Source organism: Trachurus japonicus, chromosome 9, assembly GCF_045865225.1.
Source record: "Trachurus japonicus isolate A0001 chromosome 9, Traja_1.0".
Classification (NCBI taxonomy): domain Eukaryota; kingdom Metazoa; phylum Chordata; class Actinopteri; order Carangiformes; family Carangidae; genus Trachurus; species Trachurus japonicus.
In genome coordinates this window covers 26,926,464-26,950,966 of record NC_140915.1, presented here as the reverse complement: position 1 = coordinate 26,950,966, position 24,503 = coordinate 26,926,464, and the positions used below count along the sequence as shown (strand labels likewise).

At 44.2% G+C, this 24,503-nt stretch overlaps 1 protein-coding gene across 26 annotated transcripts in view; it reads left to right on the top strand.

Moving 5' to 3' along the window:
• Positions 1–24,503, top strand: part of mef2cb (myocyte enhancer factor 2cb) — a 73,609-nt gene that overhangs the window by 15,466 nt on the left and 33,640 nt on the right. For 21 of the 26 annotated variants that reach the window (XM_085787069.1, XM_085787060.1, XM_085787067.1 and 18 more), the window contains one exon: positions 16,187–16,413. In XM_085787069.1, coding sequence (XP_085643195.1) covers positions 16,360–16,413 — 54 coding nt within the window. In that variant the 5' untranslated portion in view covers positions 16,187–16,359. Of the gene's footprint in view, positions 1–5,290; positions 5,470–5,539; positions 6,477–16,186; positions 16,414–24,503 lie in introns of those variants that run through there. The other 5 variants (XM_085787046.1, XM_085787066.1, XM_085787056.1 and 2 more) reach the window with 3 other exon arrangements.

Sequence of the window (24,503 nt, the reverse complement as noted above, 5' to 3'; positions counted from 1 at the left end):
GTCCTCATGCATAAATCTGGCGACAGAAGGCAAGTTCCACGATAAAACACAGTACCTGACCTGTGAACGGTGAGGGGCAACTTCTTAACTACCCCTAATATATTTTGAGACCCCCCCCCCCGCCCCCGCTTCACACCATCTCCCTTTGGTGTGGCACACATATGGACTACACCCAATGAAAAAAAGAGAGAAAAAAGAAAGGGGTGTGGCGAAGGGGTTGAGAGTGAGAAAAAAAAACGTAGAAATGTTTTCCAGTGGCTGTAATTTATCTTTGTCACGACTGCAACATAGCCGAGTCATTCTGCAACAGAGTCCGGTGAGACGCACAGAGGTAGCTCTGTGCCTTGGCCTCACACAAGCTCACATCCATCTGAAACCCCTGCTCACTCGGCTGCCACAATCTGCGTCGCTGCCGCCACTGCTCTCCATCCATGCTGCTGCTACTGCTGCTGCTGCTGCTGAGCCTCACACTGCTATCGGGTATTTTTAAGCAGATCTTGTGTTCACACTAGATTCAGAGGAATAAGGATTTGAATTTTACCCAGTCAGGCTTTTGTTTGATGTCGCTCTTGTAATGAAACAGTGTCACACTAAATTTCCAATAACAGGCAGAGCGATTGATATATCTATCTCTTGTTCCTGCTCCAAGGAAGTATATTACAGTCTTAAATATGATGCTTGTTTTTCACCGCAGAGTCTCAGATATCCGGGCAAAGTCTGTAACATCAGGACGTTCGCTGTTCAACTCTTGGGGGAGCGTGCTGTTGAAAATGCTGTTAACACCGTCTAAGTTGAGAAAAAGCTATATAAGAATCCACGCTCAGTGCTCTCCCTCTTCTGCAGAGCACACAGCTTAACCAGGCGGTGTCCTGCCAAAGTCCACACCAGTGTTCCTTTCCACTGTCATCTGTGCCATTCCCACACCAAGGGCCAGCCTGTAAAATAATGCGCAGCACAGGACTGTTTTCAACACTTGCATTACTCAGCTGACCAACAACAAAAAAAAAAAAATTCAAGAGAAAGAGAGCCGGACAAAGTATTGTAGAAAAAGAAAAGTGTGTCAAGATAAGACAAGAATGAATTGTTTAAACTTTTCACCTAAAGTGCATCTGAAATCAAACTTAATAACACGCAATAACGTTCAGCAATATGAAGTGCCCCGAGGGGGAGAAGGGTGAAGCAACTCCCCCACCCCCACCTCCCCCAACACACATACACACTCACAGACACACACACTTCTTTTCTCTCTCTCAGTCAATTTTTTTTTTTTAACACTTCTTTCGGCCTAGCTCCTTCTGCTCCGTGATGTATGGCTTTTTCCTACAGTGGCTCTTCCAAAGTGCAGCTCGTGATGTCATTAATTTTATTCATACTTTATGGATGCTCTGTCTGGAAAAAAACGAGAGAAAAAGGAGAGGGACGATGTGAGGAGAGAGGGAAGAAGATCGAGGGAAAGAGAGAGGAGAAGAGATGGTGTTGCGGAAGGAGATTTTCAGTGCAGTTGCATGTATAATGAATGAGGGGGCACTTTGTTTGAAACTCCAGCCCGGCGCTTCACTTCAAGGTTTGCTGGGCAGAGTGGGGCCTTGTGATCTCACACCAGCCACTCTCTTTATCCTGCCAATAGATGCTTTCACCTGGCACTGTGGTTCGACCCAGTGGAAAAACAAATAACCTTGTGTGTGCGTGCGTGTGTGCGAGTGTGTATACGAGAAACAGAGAGAGAGAGAGAGAGAGAGTACTGACAATGGAATAAGGGGTTTGGTAGAAAGGGTGAGGAGCGGGTGAGAGAGGAAAGAGGTGAGTTTGTGTAACAGCAGCAGTGCAATGACGCCCAGACAATACTGAGGAGAATACTGGCACCCAGCCCACACTTCCTAAATAGTGCTCACTACAGAAATAGCTCAGCCTTGATATTGACTTCTGTCTGCTGTGTATGTGTGTGTGGGGATATGCACATTTGAGCATGCTCAGTAGGAGGACAGAGATGGTTTCATTGTCTAGTGAGGAGTTTTTTTCATTTGTTAATGATTATATATTGTTTATGATTTTCTTATGCTGAGGTCGGATGTTTCTGATCCTACTGTTTGTGTTTGTGTGTGAGTAAAGGAGGGAGTTGCCTTTATGATTTGGGATAAAAATGGCCTCCCGTCTTATTTTTGGCCCTGCGCTGGACTCATGGTTTTATAAATAGCTGAGGAAGTGCGGGGGATACCTGTCGTGGCTCCAGCCTCCCTCCAGCAGAGTCCCAGTGCCTCCACGTCACATCCATCCACCGCCGGCCCCTCTCTAGGCTACGACAGAGCAACCCCCTCAGGGGCCGAGCAAACAGGATGGGACTCAAATTGAGGGTGTGAGGAAATCAGTCTCTAGAGTAAAATACAAAAGGGCTTTACAGCTCAGCATGAGCAGCCTTATCTGACACTGTCGGATTTTGTAAAGTACTATTAAAAAATGAAAAAAAAAAAAAAAATACATGTTAATTTCTCTTCACAAATACTGAAGAGCCTATAAGGCTTCAAGAGGAGTGTCAAAATGGCAACACAAGAGAATGTCTTCAAACTGAGAACTGTGTTTTTTTGACACTTAGTCTATGACTGTAAGGTCATAGGGTGGTTTTCTCTCCTCTCTGCTGTATGCCGAGGCGTCTTGTTAATTTCATTCCGGCATCTCGTTATCTTGCTCTCTTTGCCTCACTGCTGAACACTGTTTCCCTCACATTCTGCCCTCACTTAGCTACAGGATGATCTGGCTTCACGTTTTTAAAGGGTATGAGAGTTTTTATTTATTTATTTACAGGCCACTCAATACAAAAGCGAAAAAAATATACAAACTATTTCTATATTGATAACAAGTTTGAAAGTAAACTGAGTCATAATCTGTCTGTGAAACATTTATGCATGAAAATATTTAGCTTATCTAAGGTCAAACTAATTTGCAAATGTTTCATGTGGGCAGATAACAGCCTATGGTTTACATGGCATCATATTACTTCATTGAACCATCTAATTATTTGTTCTTGAGTCTACATTTTCTCTGTGAGATGCTCTTCTATCGGTTTAACTGTCACCTAGCACAAGTGTTTGAGTGGGGCTAGTGGAAAAGTGGATAAACAGTCCATGTAAAGCCTGTAATTCTTTTCAACAGGAGCATCATCCTTGCTGCATCTCAGTCTTGGCCCGAGATATTGTTAACCCTGTAAATGAGTGGCACTCTGCATATCTTGGCCCCTCACAATAGAGGCCTCATAATCATATTAAGAATGGGACAGAAAGAGAGTGAGAGAAAGGGGGAGAAATCTTTGAAAAGCTTTACTGCCCTTGGTGGACTGTGTCTTTACACAGCGTAAGAGAAATCATTCTTTTTTTCTTTTTTCTTTTTTTGAATCTGCCCCCCCCCCCACCCACCCACCCCCTTTTTCTGTGAAGGGAATTGTGCTGCCTGTTATTAATGTGCTTTTGACAGCTTAATTTGATAAGCGGGCTACTTGTTAAAGAAGCCTTGGATTGTTCTCATAGAAAGAACACGCTTTTTTTTCCCTCCCATGTTCTTCAAAATGCTGCCGCACAGTCTGTCGATGACCCAGTTCTGAGAGATGGTCGAAAACAAGGAAGAGCAGTGCAAAATCCACAGGGAGAAGGAAGGAGAGAAGGCAAGAGGGTAGCGGGAGAGGGAGAGAGAAATATAGAGTTAGAAAGGATACTATAAGCAAGAAAGGCACTTGTGGGAAGTTAACTCAAATGCTCGTCTTTCTTCCCTCTCTCCTTCCACCTCCTCCACTCTTCTTCCTCCTCCTGCACAGAACAGCCTACCTTCTTGGGCTCCTCTTCCCTGTAGTCTAATCGGAAGAGAAACGGTGGGAACGATAACGGGGATTAGCTTCCACTGCTCGCCAGCTCCCCTTGGTTAAGTACACGTGTAATGAGTTGTTTATTTGGGATAATGCACAGTAGGCGCAACAGAACCCCAGAGCTGCCCTCACCTCCTCCCTCCTCCTCTGCTAACATAGACACACACACACACACACACACACACACACACGTGCGCAACAGAAATATGTACTTAAAGTAAATGTATAACACATGCAGTAATGGAGCAATGTACATGCAGCATATGCAGTGTGAACGCTGACGTGCGCAGGTATGTGGACGTACATATATTCACTATTCCCTCCGACAAACACACCCACCCGCACGAATTCCCACACACAGCTGTGATGCAGGTCACTGGCTGTGCAGAGTTGTACAGAGGGAGAAAAACGGGGAGTTTTGAGTTAAGTGTGTATGTGTGTGTGTGTGTGTGCGGAGGGGGTGGGGGGGGGCAAATGTTCTCAGGCCTTCCTTGGGTCATAAGACCAGGGGATTTTTCTCAGGGTGAAGAGAAGGGGAAGAAATTGAATGATATGAGAAAAATTTAAGGGAAGGAACCAAGAGAAGGAAAGGGGATATGATGTGCCCACTAGTTTGTGCGTGTGTCCGATGCTCTTGTGTGTGTGTGTGTGTGCGTATGTGTGTGCCAAGTTTGTGTGTATGTACATGAAGTGGAAAAAGCTGTTGCCTTGTGGAGGGGACGTGCTCTGCTATCATTAGCTGGGGGTGGCGGGTGGCGGTGGTGGGGAGTAGGAGGGGGCAGGCGAGGTTATGTGAACGGTGCAGCTGTGCTCGCAGCAGAGGGATTTGAGTGGAGGATGGGGGGTGGCGGGATGGTGGGGGGGAACTCCAGGCAGCCAGGTCCTTCACTGAACCACCAGCTCGCAACACAGAGAAGAAGAGAAGAGAAAAAAAAATTCAGCCAAGCAGTGAGTCTTGTGAACCAAACACAACTTGCCGCCGCCCCCTCTGTCCGCCGTCTCTCCATCCCCCACGCCTTCACCCTCCACTCCTCCACTCTAGCCCTTTACTTCCCAAATTGGGAAAATAAATAAATAACGATTGACGCTTGATGGTAAGGATAAGAGTGCGAGAGAGAGGAAGAGGAGGAAAAAAACATGTCATGATTTATATATAGGGCAGGGAATGCTTTTCTGTCAGCCATTTGTGGTTTTGCTTTCCATTTTCATCCATTCAGTCAAAATTTGTTCAACAACGCCACTACACTCCTAGAAATAATAACAATAATAATTATTATTTATATTATTTTCAAATAACTGTATTATGAATACAAAATTGTTGTTCAAGTTTGCTGCCTTTTTTATTCAGGGGGATTTCCCCACGAGTTGACGTACAATTCCAAAATCACTCAAATTTGTTTAAAGCTTCCTCCCCGCCTCTCTTATTTTGCTCACTGAAAGAGTCGCAGCCCACGTAGCGCGGGATGGCGCAGCAGACGAAGACCCAAACTTGCTTGTCAGCCCGTGTGATCAGTCGCTGTAGAGAGACAAGGCAGAGGTGGCTAAGAGACAACAGAACACAGAATGGCATCGGCGTGCACTGCTAATGCATTCAGCCTGCCACCGTATCCAACAACAAGGCAAGATATCACACAACTCACTTCACAAGATGTTCCTACAACAACATCAACAATAAGAGACACGTAAAATGCACACACAGACACACAGGTGTGCGCACATGCATAAATAACCACACACTGCATGTTAAAAACCAACCATGAGGAACAAGAATTTGAAAGCAAACAAACAAGTCAGAATGTAAGCAACTTGTCTGAGACTTTATGACAGAAATATAAATGAAAAACCCTACCTTTTTGTTTTATGAGAAAAGGAGCTAAATTGCTGTGGTGCAACCTGGCGTTGAAATTTGAGGATAAAAAAAAAGAAAAAAGTAAGAGAGAGAGAGAGAGAAAAAAGAAGCTTCTGGCAGATTTAAGCAAAACTGTGAACTACGTCAAGCACAATGGTGAGCGCTGAGCTAAAAATAGAGCGTGGTCAAACAGCAGTAGTGCTTTGGCAAGAGGGGTCATGTCCATGTGATACAGTGGCCTTCACTGTAGCCGCATCTTGAGAGCAGAGGCACTCTGCCAAAGCTTGTAGCTTCACAGCAGTAATTTAATATTTGTTTGTCTCTATTATTTCACCCCCCCTCTCCTTCTCCCACTCTCTCTTGCTTATGGGGGTTAAGTAACAGTAAGCTTTATCAGATTACTGGGTCTGAGGTCTCTTTCAAACCTCTCTTTGCCATCTTGATTTTGTGCAGCTGTGCAGACTCTTTAATCATACGCTATCTTTTTTCACTCGCCCTCCCCTCCTCTCCTCCCTTTTTCTCGTCCTCCCTCCTCCCTTAACATATGTTAATTGGCTGCTTTCTGTGACAAATTACGAGCGCTCGCTTTGATGAGGTCGGGTTGTGATGGTGCTGGGAGTGGAGTACAGTGGAACTGCCAGACCCTCGCCGGTTCCCCCTTAACCACTCCAAAAAGGAAAGCGGCACCCAGCCGATGACTAATGAGAGGCTTGGACTGGGTCTGGCCCGGGTCTGGCCTTGGTGGGGCCACTCCCCTAAACAGAGGCTGATCTGTAGGTACCGTATGCCGCCACACGCCTTCCACACTCCGTGCAAACCTTCGCCTCATACACCCCACACCCCACCAGCACTCCCCTGGGAACTGTAAAGTACCGTGAGAGTAGAAGAGTTCAAACTATATGCTGAAAAAGATTTATATTCTTATATATGTTACATCCATTTTTCATAACAGAGTAAAAGTGTTCGTTATACATTGCTTTTTTGATTTAGTTGGCTTTCTTTAGGCTTGAAAGTTCCTAAATTTGACTTGAAACAAAGCACAGAGGTAACATTAATTATAGATGCAGAGCATACAACTTGCGTCTCAAGTTTATGTTTTGTGTGTGGGTGTGTGTGTTTGTCTGTGTGCGTGTGTGTGTGTGTTTGTCTGTGTGTATTTGCATCTGTGGTGAAGAGAAAGTGCCTGGAAACATTATACCGCCCTTGCTTAAACAAACACTAACAGTGGAACAATCTCTGTTTAATGATGCGCAGCGTCAACAGGGAAACAATGCTCACCAATAATCAGCACAATCAGCTTGTGGTAACCAGAAAAAAGAGGAGTGAACATGACATCATTGTAGTGGAGGTTTTTTCTTTTTCTTTTTTTTTTTGTGGTGCGGTGTCAAAGTCTGACTCTGTCTACCTTCAATCTATCCTCCTGCTCCTTTAGCTCAGTGTCTCTCTATCTCTCTTTCTCTGTCACAATCCCTCTCTCTCTCCCTCCTCTACGATCTAGGTTACTCGGTTTCCTAGCAGAGCACAGGGACCGGAGGAAGAGGAGAGAAAAAAAAGAAAAGAAAAAACAGAAGGTCGAATCTATGAAGGACATCCTTGTTGAAGTGTGCAACCTTCTACTTCTCTGCAAATTACCCACACGCTGTGCATAGACTCAAAGCAGAGCTGTGGCTCTCACTTCAGCTCAGCAAGGCTGCGACCATGACATGTGCTGTTGTTGGGGTGTCACAACAACAGGGAGAGGCAGTGTTGTTTGGTGTCCCTCACTGTCTTCAATTTGTAGCAGCATATTAAAGGTTAATTTTGTTCCCTTTTAAACACATATAAAGCCGAACCTGATCTTAAACAGGTAGTGTGATTCATGATAATTACGAGAAGTGACCGTTTTATTTGTTTTATTGATTTTTTTTTTGTGCTTTAAATAAGTTGAGGCTTTCATCATAACAGTAGAGAAGTAGAGAAGAGAAAGGATGTCACCAATTTAGACGCTTCAGTATTTGCTTGTTATGGTCTCAACTTAAAAATAATCACTTGACGTAATAGTATCGTTTTTGAACCCAAAATTGCTGATCAAGCGAGACAAGGAAAAATAGTAAATTCCACAACTTCCCTGTAGGTCTTCCATTCCCCACATGCTGACTTAGTTACAACACCAAATCGAAAAAAGGGAAATCATTTTATTTACCTCTTCCCATCAGTAAGTACGCACAACAGATAACGATCCAAAAGCAAGCGCGCTTTTCCACAGCCAACAAGTTGACACACGAGCATGGATACACACACGCACGCACGCACGCACCCTGAAAAAGGATGACAAAATGTAGCTGGTGAAGAAAAAGGAAGTGAGCCGGCACCTCGTGGTTGCATGAGGGTTAGCCATGTTAGCGTTAGCCTGCAGGCCTTAATTGAGGCCAGGAGGGAGCATTTAATAATTGCTGTCAGAAGATCAAATTTAATTCTCCTCTCTTCACAGCCACCACTGCTGTAGGGTAGAGTGAAACAAATTGTCATCAGAGATTTCTAAATGAACAAAGCTTTTAATTAGGGTGATTAGAATGCTGTGGCAAAGAGAAAGAGTAAAGGGGTGGGGGTGTGATGAAATCATCAGCAGATCGTCTAAACCATGATGTCTGGTGTTGATACAGAGTGGGGTTGTGTGGTGTGTGTGTATTTTTGTGTGTGTGTGTGTGTGGTGAGGGGGTTCAGGGAGGAGGGGAGTGAGGGCAATGCGACTACTGTTAAGTTTACTGTGCTTGAAACATAAGCAAGTGTGGCCCATGCAGCAAAGAGTCCTTAGCCTCATTTTCAAACCTCTGACATGAACATACACACACACACACACACACACACACACACACACACACACTCTGCCCTTCTCCCCCCACTGGAGAACATTGCTAACATCCTGAGACATTGTCATACTCGGCGGGGAACATAATTGGGTGAATATGTCAGTGCTTTGTGTTCTTAGTGACATGACTCCCGGCTGTTCCTGTGGGGGCTGCAGACACTCATTGAAGGGTTTATACTGCAATTCCACCGCATTGGTTCATTGTTCATTACGGTGCGGCTTGTTTTATGAACATAATAGATAAGCAGGGGATGACTTATCCATGCACTTATAGAGGAACACTTTGGAGTGTGTAATGATTTGATCCACCGTGTCTTTATTTTCTGTTCCTCTCCCTTTGCTGCCAGCACTTGGTTACACCTGGGTCCTGCGGCGCACAGGGCAACATGTGAATTGAGACAGTGGTTTACACTGACTGGAAAACATGACCTGCGGCAGAGCTTTGTAAATGACTTTAAGATGACTGGAAAGAGAGAGAGAGAGAGAGGAAGAAGTGAAAGAAAATGTAACAATGTTGATAAAGTGAAACTTAAGTGAGGTTATTTATGTTTAAACATCAGATGTGTGTATCACCACAATCTGCACCACTTCCATATTCAAAACCATTTCAGCACCTCTCGGTTTTGTCCCCTCCACCTTGTACCATGTCACCTCTATTAAGTTGATTCTTTTTTCTCTCTCTGATATCTTTTCTATCGCTACTTCATCCTTGAATGCGTCCATTGCCCCTCCTTATGCCCATGCCATGGAAAGACTGAATGCACTAAATGGTGATTCATTCCAGCCTTTCCGGGGCCTCTCCAAATTGTGGCTCGCCTTTGCTTCTGCTTTTTCTTTTCTTCTCCTTTTTTTTCTGATACATTTTTTTTCCAGCTTGGCACAAGGGTATGTGTGTGGCAAGTTGGTCATTGCGGTCCGCTAATTTTATTTGTTTATTACTCATGGCTATATAAGCCATTGTCACAACAAAAAGCTGCTGACAGTCAACAGGGATTGCCTTTTTAACCATGAAGGCTACTCTTCCTCCCTATCCCTGTCTAGCTCCGCTTCGCTTCCATGTGTGCCCTCTTGCTCATCTGCCTTTGGCCTAGCAGCTGCGGCTTTACAGCCCTTGGCCTCCTTTCAAAGAGGGGGGTTGACACATCGTGTCAAGTCATTTTGTCCTTGGGGAAGTCAGCAATGGGCTATGGAAAGATGGCTCTCACCTGTCTCCATACTGGCTTTGACGGATGGCTACCTATCTCCATTGCAGCCCCTGTTTGCTGGTGCTGAGTGAGACGTGCAGCTGCCCAAACGAAGGGCAGGGCTATGCTCTCCTCTGCCTCCGTTTCCACCGGCTCACTATGATAACCAGTCACGACAAAGCAGCAGGCAAAACTCTAATAAATAGAAGGAATATCTAAATCCAAAAACACTCACGTGAGTGGATTGTCAGATCTTTAGCAATTAAATGAGCTATTTAAATGTTTGAATTTAAAATAAAAATACTTTATATACATTTACAGTACAAAAAGTATATGAATATATAATTTTACATGAAAAGCTGATACATTGATTCTTGTGCATTTCCTCTTCTGCATTTTGTAGACAACTGCATTTCCTCTAATTGCTCCTTTATTGGAATTATAAAAGTCGGAAAAACCACAAATTGTGGAACTCCCATCACTGGGATGCATTACCTAAGTATTTGAACTTAGAAACTATTTTTTATAACTTGTAAATCTGTTCAATAGTTAAGACAATTTATATTCAGTCAAAATTCATGCAGTTTCTGAGTCAATGTCAAATCAAATAAAGAGATACGTGTTAGAGAACTCAATTTAAGGCCTCAAGTATTTTATATTCAGAAAACATTTAGCTTCTGTTTATTGGCTCTCATCATTTTCCATTGGACATAAAAGGGGAAAGTGATGATTTGGATTTGAATCCTGCTCTGTTAACATGTGAGTGATTTGGTGAAGGAAGCACCTTTAGCACCTTTGATTGTCTGTGCCCGTTGATGTCACATCCTTCCGCTGATCTGTGTGTGTGTGTATGTGTTTCCTGTCTTTCTGTCCTCCAAGACCCGGGGGCAGAGCTGTTGGATTGAGGGATAAGAGGGGAAACAGCGCTGACAGAGTCTCATTAGTTTGAAAATCAATTAAGTTTAAAGTTGAAGTATGAAGTTTTAAGTTTAGAAATTGGTTGGACTGAGGTTGGCAAAGAATTGAGAGCTCATCTTGTAGAGCTGCTACTTTATACAATACACTTTGTTCCATAATGTCAATCACACTTATAAATCGAGTGCCAACCACACACTATTGGCTCCCTTCCCTCCCGTCAATAGACAGGTGTCTCAGTTCTAAAGCACATAGAGATTGAAAATAGAATACATGTGAAATCGTCTCTGTCTCGCTAATGATCCAACTAAACCATGAGCTAATAGAGAGAGACAGGTGAAGACATATCCTCCAACACACATAGGAACACACACACACACAGAGCAGCTTCTCAAATTCAAGTTTAGCTATAATGCTCACTGGGGGGAAAAAAAGGAATGAACACATTATAAGATGATCCAAGACTATCACTCTAATCCCCAGATGTACATGTTGCTAATCTCTTTAGCTGCTAACACGTTAAATTAGCCCTAATATCTGCTGAGATTCAGAGGCATGGAGGCCCACCTACGCATGGGCTACCGCCCAGGTTTAGGTCACTCTTCTCCCCCAGCACTCCAAAAAGATACAGACATTAGAGTGGGGCGGGTGGGGGCGGTGGGGGTTGAGGGAAGTAGCAGTGATAGCCATTCGTCACCCTGCCTATCTCGCTCTGACAGATGGGGAGTGCGGCGTGCCACATAGAGGAGTCACTGCCTGTAATGACATTAGAGGCACAATGAGAACTGATACACATTTTTCTGTTCCCATCCTGCCTGGCCATCGACTGGCTCTTTCGCTTGATCCTTCCCCTCCTCTCATTTATGCTGGTACATCTCCATCCATCCTTACAGGAGATAAAGTGCTGTGTGCCACTATTTCCAAATCAAAGGCACAAACACACACACATGGATGCACTCACAACACACAGACACGTGTGTACAGGCACATGTGCACTCGAAGAAAAAATAAAAATACACACACAAAGAAGAAACCTCCAAAACTCTACGATCTACTCCTAAAAAAATGTTCTTGATTAAAAAAAATTCTACATAACAAAAATGCAAGTGAAAATGGAGCACTGTGAGTGTGTACTGACATTCAGATTGTATTTGGAAAACTATATTAAAGCGCTTTTTTTTTCATCCTGCTCTTCAAGGAAATGGGAGTTTATTTTAAAAGAGAGAGCGTTTATTTAATGTACCATACACCTCCTAAAAGGTTTACTTACTGCAGTGTAATATGTTATTTCAAATCCTTACAACCACATTTCCTAGGAGGATAGGGGATACTGGCGTTATATACATATTTTTTTTCAGGACACATGCTATTACCAAATGTGTTGCAGATGTACCATGTGCCGCTGAGGTGGAGTTTCTTGGAAAAACATCACCAATCCTGTCAAGATAAATCACCTTCCCCAATTTGCTGTTACATGTAGAATTAGGATTTGAGAATATCAGTATCAGCAGATTCTACACATGTTGCGTTTGCAGGAGTGGCGCTTTCATTTTGAACATTTTCCCTAACAATTCTCTGAAACGTGCACCATTTTTGTTCTTAGAACTCAAATTCTTGTGCGTCCCTTCTCGCTGCTCACGCACAACGAGTCTGCAGCTGTCTTTCAATGTGACAAATCAGTCCAGAGTATGAGTCAAGGTAAAGTTCCTCTTTTTGTCGTCCCCTTGGTTTAAAGGAGTCGTCTTTCTGTCTGTCCTGAATAACAAAGCCACATTAACAAGCACCCTACAGACCGTCTATTAGAATGTGAAAAAGCGCCATGTGCTGTATATTAGTTTTTAGTGACTAAACACTTGGGAGAGAGGCGACCTAGAATCAAGCCTTGTGGTGCACTGAGTGTATATGTTCTCATCGTCCTCTCAGCTCCACTTCTGAGACAGAGAGAGAGAGAGAGAGAGAGAGAGAGAGAATGCTCATTAGATCTATGTGCTGAATCGTTGCTCCCTCTCCATCTCTCCCATCCTCCCCCAACCTTCACCCCCCCCCCTCTCCCCTCTCTCTCTCCCTCTCTCTCCGTCCGTCTGCTTAACAGATGGGAGGGTCGTGGGTACAGCTCTTCCCCTCCCCCTGGAGAGGCCTGGTGCCTGTTCAAAAGATTCCTCTTTATGCTTCACTCCATTTCTCTCTCTTTTCTCCGTTTCTCTGTTTTCCTCCCTCCACTCTTCGTCTCTTTCATTGTCACCTCTCCAATTCAAAAGCACAGAGATTTGGGACCCAGGATATAAAGCGAGCAGAGGAGCACCCGTTGTCTTTCTGCCTGCTTGGTGCCAACGTGCTCTCTGACCTCAGCAGTCGCCTCCTCCGGTCTCCGTCCAGTTACCAGCTCACTGTGAACACAGGCGTAGCATTAGTCAGACTCCACAGAGAAGATAAATAAACTCTTTTGTGTATTCTTCATTTTCCACAGCTCATTCCCTCTCTCCTAACGACTTACTTTGGGATTAGTAAATTGGCTTAATGTGTGCAAGCTTGTTAGTACTTTCCTCTGTCTCTCACTACGCGTCTTCATTTCGCTTCTTGTTACTTTCTCACCTCTTTTGCACTCTCAAGGTCAACTGTCAGTTGCTTGTGAAAAATTCCTGCTGAGGATTACTGCCCTCTGCCACTTGACCACACTCGCTAAGCCGTGCTTGTTTCTTGCATTTCCCTCCACTTCACTGTCTTGGCGTCACGAGGCTTAATTGGATTGATTGATTCAGTGGTAATCTGTTAACTGATGCTCCGTTCAGCACGAGGGAAGAAGGAGAGGGAAGGGAGCCTGATGAGGAGGTGGGCACTCAGTTCTTATCCAGGAGCTGCCTGGCATTCATATGGGACGGGGGCGGGTGTGAGGAAGACTGGGGGATGGTGGCAGGAGAGGGGGGGGGGGGGGGGTTGAGAAGTGGGGACGGAGGCAAGGGAACTTTCATCGTTGTGTAGGAGGAGGTAGAGGAGACAAGAGTGAGAAGGGATCGGTGGGGGTGAGGGGGGGGGGCCTGAGGCAGGGAGGCACGGGCTAAGCGGCAGCAGATCCTCACCTCAGGGAGCGCTGGCTGGTGCTGGGAGCCAAATGCAGGGATTAAATGTTCAGGACACGGGCTTAGTCTTAGTGTTAATGTTACGTAAGGCCTAAGGTGTTGCCCCAGCGGGTGTTGACATTGAGAGGTTCAGTTCTGCTCAGTGAGCTGTGGGAGGAATGAGGAGGAGGTGGAGGCCAGGAGGCAGGGATCACAGAGGTAACGCCTCCTTGTTTGGAGCGATGCCGGGGCCGGGTAGTGTTGAGCACAAAGACTGGGAGGGGATGATGCTGTCAGCCTGTGATTGAGGTGCGCCGGCTTGATTGATATCCTTGTCTGGCTGTCTTGTGCCAAGCGCCTTAGTGTTGGCTTGTAATCCTAGTTTGTCTGACAACATCCCTCTTTGTTTTCTTCCAGAGGGCAGCTCTTTGTTTTTCTGTCTATGGATGGGTGTGTTTGCGCAGAGCAATGCTAAAATGTGTTTTGGATAGCCTCTTCAGAGCTGCCACAGAGTTATTTTAGATCTTGTTATTATTATGATGGTGCAGTCCGACTGCTGTCCTAACTGCCAAATGATGCATTTATGTTAGTATCTCATTTATTCCATAAGTGGGCGTATTCCAAACCATCAACTCAGGAAGTTTTTTGTCATGCATTTCATCATTGTTCAAATTGTATTGTGTCACTTTTTTTTCACATTTTTGTGCGCTCAAAGTTTTTGGCAGAGAATCTTATGAAACACATGTTAATCAGTGTGGTGTTATTTCTTAGAAAATGTCGAGTTGTAAAACTGATTAAACTTAACGCTACTGTACTACAGGTTTTGAGCAGCCAGTACTGAGAAACTGTTTCTGTTGCACATCTACTGTTATGCACGACTGCTACAGGCCTTAGTCTGTCACTATTACTAGTATGCCTGGATGTCCCTATTACGCACTTTCATTATCAATGTCCTACTCTCGAGCACAAAGAGGTCAAGTGCATAGAAATGTGCTGCACTCACCTCAGGGGTTTAGAGCTTTCTTGTGCTTTCTCATGCATGTTACTCAATAAATACATGGATTCAGGTTAGGAAAAAAAAAACAGAAAGAAGGGAGAAGGAAGTGCATTACATTGTGCATGTATGTGTGTGGGAGCGTGCAAAGGAGAGAATACGAGAGAGCGAGGAAGAGAGCAAGGGTGTATGAGAGAAGAGAGAGAGTGATAGAGAGAGAGACTGAGACTGACATGTCTTTTGGTGATGCGGTGTCGTCTTCCACATCAATGTCTGATGCTTGTGCTGCCAGGTGCCGGAAATCTGGTTCAGAAAGGAGAGAAGAGAGAAGAAGGGGAAAGTAGAGAAAAAAAAGGCAGGGTAGATGGAAGATTTTTTTTATGTGACGGCGCTGACAGCTCCCCTGCATTGCACTGAGCTTAAATAATGGGATGCTCATTTGCATAACGAGGGACGTTATCACCTCTACTGTCAAAAGAAAACACAACAACAGTTCTTCTGCTCCTCCCTGAGATAGATTGGGTTGGCCTACTTTAGCACTCTGGAGAGATGCACTGGAGCTCTGGCTTAGCCAAGCTCACACACGAACTCACACTTGTGCACGCACACACTCACACAGACACACACACACACACACACACACACACACACACACGGACACACAGTCGCTCACTCACGCAAACTTTTTGGAGCGCAAGCTTTCGTCTTTGCACATGCAGCCCAGCTCATCAGCTGCTGGCCTCCACTCATGAAAACACAGGTACACACACACACACGCAAACTCACACTTAACTGTGCACGCACAAGTAAATGCACAAGTGCATTCGTTCAGAATCTCCTTAGATGACATGCAGTGTCTTCAGCTGGATTAGGTTCATGTTGGAATTTTATTTGATTTTTGTTATCTAAGAAACGTCCTTTTACTATCTTTCAAAAGATCACTCTTAGCATTTTTTTCCTCTTCTTCTCCTTTTGGCTTTGTTTTGCCAGAGACCGAGCACGGTTTTTACATCTGTATTCTATCCTGCGACTCACGCCTGCCATTTTGGAGATGAGCTGCAGATAGAGTAGAAAAAGCTGTGTCTGGCAGCTCCACTGTCAATACAGTGCAGTTTCGTGGGAAGAAACAAAATGTATTTCTCAGTCTGGAGGTAATGTTACAGTGTTGGTGATTAGAGCGTTTAAGTTAGCGGCACTTCCAAAACACTGTCAAACTCTCTGTGAACGAGGCGAGATCCTGACAGCGCTGTCTCCTCTCATAGTCGGTGCCTGGGAAAAAAATGCAAAAACTGATTTGCATGATATCGACAGTGAAAAACACAGCGGTTCTCACAACATTGTTGACAGTTTCTTTGTCTTTCTTCACCCTCCCTTGTGGCTGCCATGATGCCACTTTTATAATTTTTTCTCTCAGTATTTTGCCATATTTCATTTCATTTAATGCTCAACCTCTCCCCCCCCCGCCCCCCACCCCTTTTTCTTTCTTGCAGGTACGGATGCTGGAATCTTTGAGTTGATTGGAACAAATAGAAAGCAGAAAAAAAGACAGATAAAGGAAGAGCAGAAGAGTGAAGGGAGAGAAGAAGAGAAAGAGGAAGAAAGAGGAGAGAGAAGAAAGCATAAAGTTCTTTAGAAAGAGGAGAGAAAGAAAGAGACGGGGACGATGGGGAGGAAAAAGATTCAGATCACGCGGATTATGGATGAACGCAACAGACAGGTAAGTCCCTGGGGGATGGGAGGATGGATGAGTATGAGGGTGGGAGAGAGGGGGGTGGAGGTGGGAGGAAGGAGAAACACCCTACACCTAACATAGCCCTCAACAATGAAGGCCTTCTGGGAGTCCGGGCAATATGTGAACTGGGGGACAGAGGAGTGTGTGCGGGGATCGCACTGTTATTGCTTTGGGAAGAGTTCCATTGGCTCATAATGGCAGGTTTGTTTCTCCCCAGAACTAACAAACAAGTGTGAGTCAGGAGCATGTTTCTTAAAATGGACTTGCATAAGAACATTGGTAATTTTCCAAAATCCATTCTGCGTATCAGTGCGCTGGGGGCTGCAGCCTCCTTAGCTAAAGCAGCCTTAACACACCCAACCTCTCACACCATGCCACCCGGTTTAGCTCACTGCCAGTGGAATATTACTGGGCAGAGGGTGGTAGCACTGGAGAAGCAGGGTGGGAAAAAATATAAACAAACAACCAAACAGAGATGGGATGGTCTGAAGTGACACACTGGACCGGGTTGGAGATGAAACAAACAATGAAACAGTATATTTCTTGAGCTAAATCACTAACCGCTGTAAGTTTCCTCTGTGCAGCACAAAAGTCACTCAGTTATTTTAAAGCAACATCCCAGGCAAAACAGCCACTTAAACAAATAAAGGAGTTCTTGCAAGACACTTTTAAACAACAGCTGGCAGTATTTGAGAGAGACATAATAAATTGTGGACTGCGTGATTCAAGCAGACACCGCTCTCTGTGGCAGGAAATAGATAGAGACAGAGCTCTCTCACTGCCCTCGAGGCCCACAATCGATCACTTCCTGTGGCACGACTGACCACTGACACTTTGTCAGCTTCCTGGCAGCCCAATTGGATCCATACGCTGCTAACGTGGCCCCTGGATCACAGGTCAAACACGCGCCCAGGCACACACACCTTGCCTGAACACAGGCTCGCTTCATTGCTTTTGCCTCGTCTGACATCCACAATGAGGCTCTGCGACTATTTCTCACAGTGCACTTCATCAGACACAGTCATTTGTGGCCAGAGTAAAATGACATAAAGAGGCTCCTGGAATCGATTGGTTCGTGCTGGAGGAGTAATTGAAGCAGATTTTGACCGCTGTCCTGACAGATCTCAATGAATGTGATGCCAGGTAACAAGAGAATACAGAGAGAGGAGTGAGAAAGAAGAAGAAACTTCCACTAATTACATGATTTTACTGACACACAGTGTGCCTACCTCAGAAGGAGATACATGTAGAGACCAATAGAAAAAGCAGAGAGCGTGTGTGACACTGTGTGGTCATATTCTAATCCATGTATTTGTTTTTAAAAGTGAGACAGGCACACAGACAGAGAGGCAGAGCAAGAGCATGGAGGAGGTCACAGAGTTTTAGATGAGGACCGAAGCTATCGTGTTGCAGCAGCACCCACACTTCCTCCTTACTGTTATCTCAGCCCTTCTCTCTCATCCCACCTTAGACTGGGCCCGCCGGTTGCACCAAGCACTTCGGCTCCTGAGGATAAGGAGGGAAAGAGGGAGACAGGAAGGACACCTGAGGGGAATCGATGCCTGAGATATCCGGGCTTTACTTACAGGGAGAGGAGGAGGGAGGCAAGGAGTGGGAGGAGAGAGAGAGGGTTCAGGGAAAAGAAAATCAATATATCACTGGATTTTGTTGTTTTGATCTCTTAAATCATAGTTTACTTATTTTGTTTTTTTGTTTTTTTAACCAATAACTATTCAATTGAGTGTGATGTAATCAGGTCATGTGGAAAACACCACATGGCATTTAGTGTCATTCAACCTAGGATTTAAATAAATGACATCACCATTTTTTGCAGAGGCGGACATCACAAGACAAAGACAGAGACAGACACAGCAAACTTAAATATTCTTCTAAAAAGAAAAGAAAAAAAAAACGGAAGCTTTGGCTTTGCATATTTTCACTTCCTTTTTGAGGAAATGTCCCAGAGCCCAAGCCAAATAAACACCAGAGGAGTTTGTATAGTGTTCCTTTCAACCTCAAATTCTTTACATACTTTGACTGTTTTATGTCTAAAAAGTTTTGCTGTCCTCTTAAAGATCATCTGTGGTCTTCTGTGTGTAGCAGATTGATATTCTTTTAAGGATTTGAACAAGATATTTTGCGATAGTGATAGTTACTCATGATTGACATAATATGGATATTTATCTAAACTTTAACTTAACAGTTCATTAAGTTGTTTGAAACAGGTCATGTTGTGATACCTGTTTCAAAAAATAACCATATAAAGCAATTGTTACATTTCCCCCGAGTCTACACACACTTCATACTGCAGTTCTCTCTGGAGTGGCACCACTCTGTGTGGCTGTCAACGCTAACTTGCCACCTACAGGTTTGCACTGCCTCCACACCCCTGCCCTCCCTGCAGCGGCGGCATCATAGTGGGCACAGGGCCTGGCTCTCTCTGGGCGGCCACTTTGGGCTGCCACCCCCAGGCCCTGAAACACTTCCCCAGAGCAGGGGCAGAAGGACCAGGCCTCCCTGGCGTTGACTGGCTGCCCGGAGCTCTGGACAGTGGGCAGCAGTGTGTGAGCCCTGGCTCCAAGCCCCCCGACCACTCAGACCCTCTCCCAGCCTCGGGCACATGAAAGAGCCCCCTGTGCCATAAACTCATGGGCTGCACACAGAGAGCAGCTTTTCTCACCCCAGCTCACGTATACACACTCACACACACACACACACACACACAGATAGACAGGCACGCACACCTACAGCACAGCACAAGACACGTGAACAGGTGAGTGTGTTCATACACACACCAGCATAGATTGGAGACATATCAGATTATACACTTAAATACAAATACTTAGATGATGTATTTAGTGTCTTATTTACGCAGCATTGACAAATACATGCTGGTAAACACATCTAAAACACATCTATCTCTCTGGAGTCGGTCTTGGGGATCGACTAATTTACTGCAATTGGCTCTAATTAGTGTTACCTCTCCAGCCAGTACACTCAGCGGGCTTAATTTAGGATGACTTGTTTGTGCGAGTCTGTGTGTATGTGTGGGACATGTGGGCTCCAAGGGGAGGAGACCCAGGGCCAAAGGTTAAACATGCATCAGGTCATCAGTGACAGGAAGTAAAACAACAGGATTTCCCAAATCCCACAAACAACACTCACACTAACACATACTTGGCTGGAAGAAGATTAAGAAAAAAAAAAGAAAAAAAAGATTTGTGTTTTTATGTCTTCCTGCGTATGTCTCCGTGCCTCCCTCACCATTTTAACTGCAGCGCTATAGCTGAAATAAGGGGTCTTTTTGTTTCTACGACAAAGCAACTCCAATCAACAGCACTGGGGTGAGAAAATGTGCGAGTGAAATTAACAGCAGGAAAATAATGAGGCCCACAGGGTAGCTCCTCACCCCTGCACCCCTCCTCTGATTCCCTGTTTCCCACCTTCTACCATCTCCTTCTTTTACCACAGCGAGTGGCACTCCTCTCTGTCATATGTTCAGCGCTGCGAGACCTCACCTGAAAAGGGCTCACTAAGCTCACACCTTCCCTCGGCTATATTTTTACTCTCTTTTGCCTTCTCTACTTATCCCCTGTTTTGTTTCTCATTCACATGCTCTTCACATGGTTCATTTTGCTTTCTCACCTTACTCTACCCCCCTCACCACCACCACCACAAAGTCTTAATGGTTTTTCAAGCTTACCCTCATTTATTTCTTTTGTTCGCTATAGGGCTCATTATGTTGGGCTTTTAATTTTGTTGAAAAAATAAAAAATAAACAAAAACAGGTGTACATTTTAAACATTTTGATACAAAAGCTTATGGGGTTATTTCAGATATAAAATATGTGCAAGTATATGATTATAAAAATTTGTTTACCAGTGTAAGCTTAAAATTATTTTTAGTCTCGCTCAGATCCTTGTATCTTCTCTTCATTTTTCTCTTCCGCTAAAAGCAAATTCTGAGCTGTGCTTGTCATAAGAAGACTTAATTTAGTGAAAACTGGGGTTAATGGGGTCTTCTTGCTGTAGAAATCACTACAACAATTAGCTATGTGGGGACATACAATCTATGTCAAAATCAATTTAAACCAATCATGATCCTTTAAAAAAAAAAATCCTTCATTTCTTATTATTTTTTAGTGGAAAATTGGCCTTGTTGCCACGACCAAAGTCATCCACCTCAAATGAATGACAACAAAGTTATTTTTGTCATTCCGGCCACTAACTTGGGCCTTGCGATGTAACATCCACTTTCTTTTGTCAGCGGGCATATCCTTTTCCAGTTGCGGTTTTCAGCATAAACAGGAACATACAGAGAGGGAGCGAAGCCAGCCATTTCAGTCCTGTACTGAAACGTAATTACCAGATCTGGCAGAACAATCTAAACTAGTAGGTATTTTAAGACATGTAACTATAACTAAAATCGGCATAATTAAGACACCCCTCCATCAGTCTCACAGATTAGCTTTTAACTACTCACAGTGGACACTTTTGATTTAGACATTGAATGAAGTAATGTTTGGTGTCTGCTGCCTCCTGTTCCTACTGTATAATGAAGACGCACTCAAAATGGATGATGAGTGGGGTCTTGAGGAGAGAGAAGAGCATAGCATATATTAGAGGTAGGACAAAGCCTCTTTTGTGGTAATACCCCTCTTAACAGCTTCTTTGGCTGTGAGGCAGAGTTCAGGCCTAGGTCTTGGGCTCCTCTTATTCCTTTTGCGTAAGCCCGTGTCTTCCTGCTTGGCCCTTGACAATGGGATAAGTGTTTGTCTCAAGACAAATTGTGCAGCTCCATAGCTGACTGACATCTATGTGCGTGCGTGTATGAGAGCATGTGTGCGTGTGTGTCCCTGCATGCACGGCCATGTTTGGTTTGCTAACCAGCAGTTTTTGGTGCCTGTCTCTCCACTCCTCCTCTTCCTCCACCTCCTCCTCCCCCAGGGAAGCAGGCAGGAGGTGGGAAGCAGAAGCGAAGCCATTGTGAAGGGGAAGCCACTGGCCTCTTCCTGTTATGAGAGGAAATGCATACAAATGTGCTTCCTGTGCGTCCGCCCCCTCTCTTCTCCCTCCTCCTCCTCCTCCTTCTCCCTCCCCTCTTTTTCTCTCCCCTCTCACCCATGTGGCAGAGACTCAGCTACTATCCCTCCTTTCTTCTCATCCTTCTGTTTATCCTGGGCGTTTTTTCCTCCTGTTATGCTGAAAGAAATGTGACAGGTCAATTGTGTAGAGCAGAAGTGATTATCTCATTTTTAGAAATGATTTCTTTCTTTTATCGGTCATTTTCCATTGTCACCATACATACTATAATTTTTTCTTAATACACACATTTTTAGAATAAAGATAGAGAGGGAAATTTGTAATAAAAAATAAAAAAAAAAGAAAGAAAAAGAAAAATAATTACAATGAGTTCAGTTCAATTTTTCATAAAAGAAAAGAAAAGAAAAGAGAGGGTATGCGATTGTAACATGTTGAGGTGTTTACAGGGTGGTGTGCCCTAATGCATTTGTTTGTGCAGGTGTTTGAATCTCTCTTGGGATGGGGTTGTGGAGGAGGATAGGGGTGAACAAGTAAGGCTGGTATGTTCACTCTGAGTTAGTGCTCATTATGTGACAAAGTAAGTTAGAGTTGCACTATATGCCCGCAGGGGTAATGGAGGGGTGTTTTGTTCTTCACAGAGATGAAGAAAGAATCAAATTTTGCTAACGTATTGTGGCCATGAGCTTTTCTATAATTGAGAAATCTCTTAGAAGGTTATGTTTTTTGTTGTGAAATTTGGTTTTAATATGTTTAAAGCACAAATATTCAAGGAGATTGTCAGGCCAGAAATGTTTATTTATTTATTTTTTGTTATGGTAGATGCAGAACAAGAATTCATACACTGTCATAAAAGTATAAAAGGATAGTTTGAGAGTAATGTGTCTGATGCCAGCATTTTTACCTAAATGACTGCCAAAAACGGTCAGTAGAAAAGTGTGCGTGTGTGTGTGTATCATGCTCTTGTGTATCTAACAGCACCCACTGACCAAGGAAAGAAAGAGTGCACCCACACTGACATATGGGTGGTTTTCAGTGGGTTTTTTGGTTTCACAACACGGACAGGGCCTCATTCGGTGAAATAAATTGGTATTGTTCAATTTAATCCAACACCTATACACCAATATCATCAATTGTACTATAGGTGCTTGAACAAAAGTAGAATTTATTTTTTAGAAACCTTGAGGCTTGGGTATTCTTTCTATATTCTCATCATTCATATTTTTCTATTCATGTTTTTTGATCAGGTGAGCCATCTATTTTTATCCGCAGAGGGCAGAGCAGTATCTCCTCAAAAGTGCATTAGTTTACCACTCTGTGTGGGCCCACAGAGCTGACTTGAGGTTACACAGGAAAGGCCAGAAGTGACATCACCAGCATTAATGTTGATGGGCCGAAAGGGTCACATGATGGCATCATGTGAGGCCATGAAGTCACCAGGAAGTCACCAGAGAGTCACCTCGATCAGTGAAATTGAATACTGCATGTAAGACCTGCCTAGCTGAGATGCGGTACACATTAGCACATCCCACATGATGTTTTCACCAGTACTTACCGTCCAGATAGCATTTATGTGCAATCCAACAGTCTTTTAAATGCATATACTTGTTCTAGCAGGCATGCACTATATATGCATGTATTTATGGATGTGTATACATGGTATCTATGTAATTTGGAGGGAGCAGGTTGTACGTGTCAGATTGAGATGCGGGGGTGTGGTGTGATATGTAGGTGTTATTGTTTGGTCAGTTAAGGCTTTTTGTAATCACACTCATTCTCTGCCTGTGGTGTTCTTCAAGTCAGTCTACTGAATGTGTGAATTATAATATGTGGGCAAATGTACACCCAGATCCTCTTTTTAAGTGTTAGGCTCAAGAGGACTTTGATTGTGTAACAAAACATGTCACTGGTTTGATTCCCCAGACCAGCAAGAGTTAATAAAATAGTTGCCTAAATTGTCCTTGAGCAAGGCATCTAACACCTCACCCCCACCGCACCGCACCCCCCGATAGGGCTCCCTAGGCACTGCAGCTGTGGCTGCCTTCTCCTCCAGGTATGTGTGTGTGGTTGAAAGCAGAGATCAAATTTCTCTGTGTAAAAACATGCTTGGCCAATAAAGGATTCTTCATCTTCACTAATACATGAGTGATCTGAGCCAGCATGTGGACCTCCGGAACTCACAGCCAGCCCAGTGTGTGTGCCACGTGCCACCTTCTGAAACATTAATGGCCCCAGCAGAGTGTGTGACTGAGTGAGTGGGTGATAACGGAGCTGGGCCGGGAGCTAGCTGTGTCCTGCGTCTGCCCCTGGTGCCCCTTGCATCAAAACACCAGGGGAAGACAACACTCTACATGTCCTGTTCCTGAATAGTTTGCTTTGACCTTACGTCCTACAGTCCTGTCATCTTACATACTCGCTCATACGACTTGTACTGTAGCTCTGCTGCTGTACGGCTTGCAGACCCCTGTAAGGAGCTTAAGTTTCAGTTTTGGACGCTACAGCTCAGAGTGGGTCGGATATGACAATTAATCTTATTGTCAAGATGCCTTTTGATCTTACAGTGTTAAGAATGAGGCTTGTTTTTTTCATATTTCAGTTTCACAGTGTAAATGTCAGCATGGTATTTAGAGCCCAGGGGAGCTTTTTCTCCTTATGTCGTCGGTGAATCAGATGAGTGTTTGTGCCGAGGTACAGAACCTGACATTGCACACACCATTTTTTTTTTCAGGAGTCAGGATGATGTATGTGTTTCTGGTTTCAGTCTCAGTTCTCTAACAGATTGGCACCACACAGTGACATCACTGTAGAACTTTTTGGGGGGTGGGGGGGTCACTGTTCCACGATATTGCAGTTCATGCAAGGTTTTACGCACTCCTAGTAGAGAGGGCGACAGAGAGAAAGACAGGGTGGAGGTGAGGGATAGCTTGATATTCAGTTTCCCTGGTGCATCCTGGAAGATATGATTTCAGGTAATCCAAAACTATCTATCAATATCTATTCAGCCCAGCTCATCTTTCAGATTTTAAAGTTGTAAAG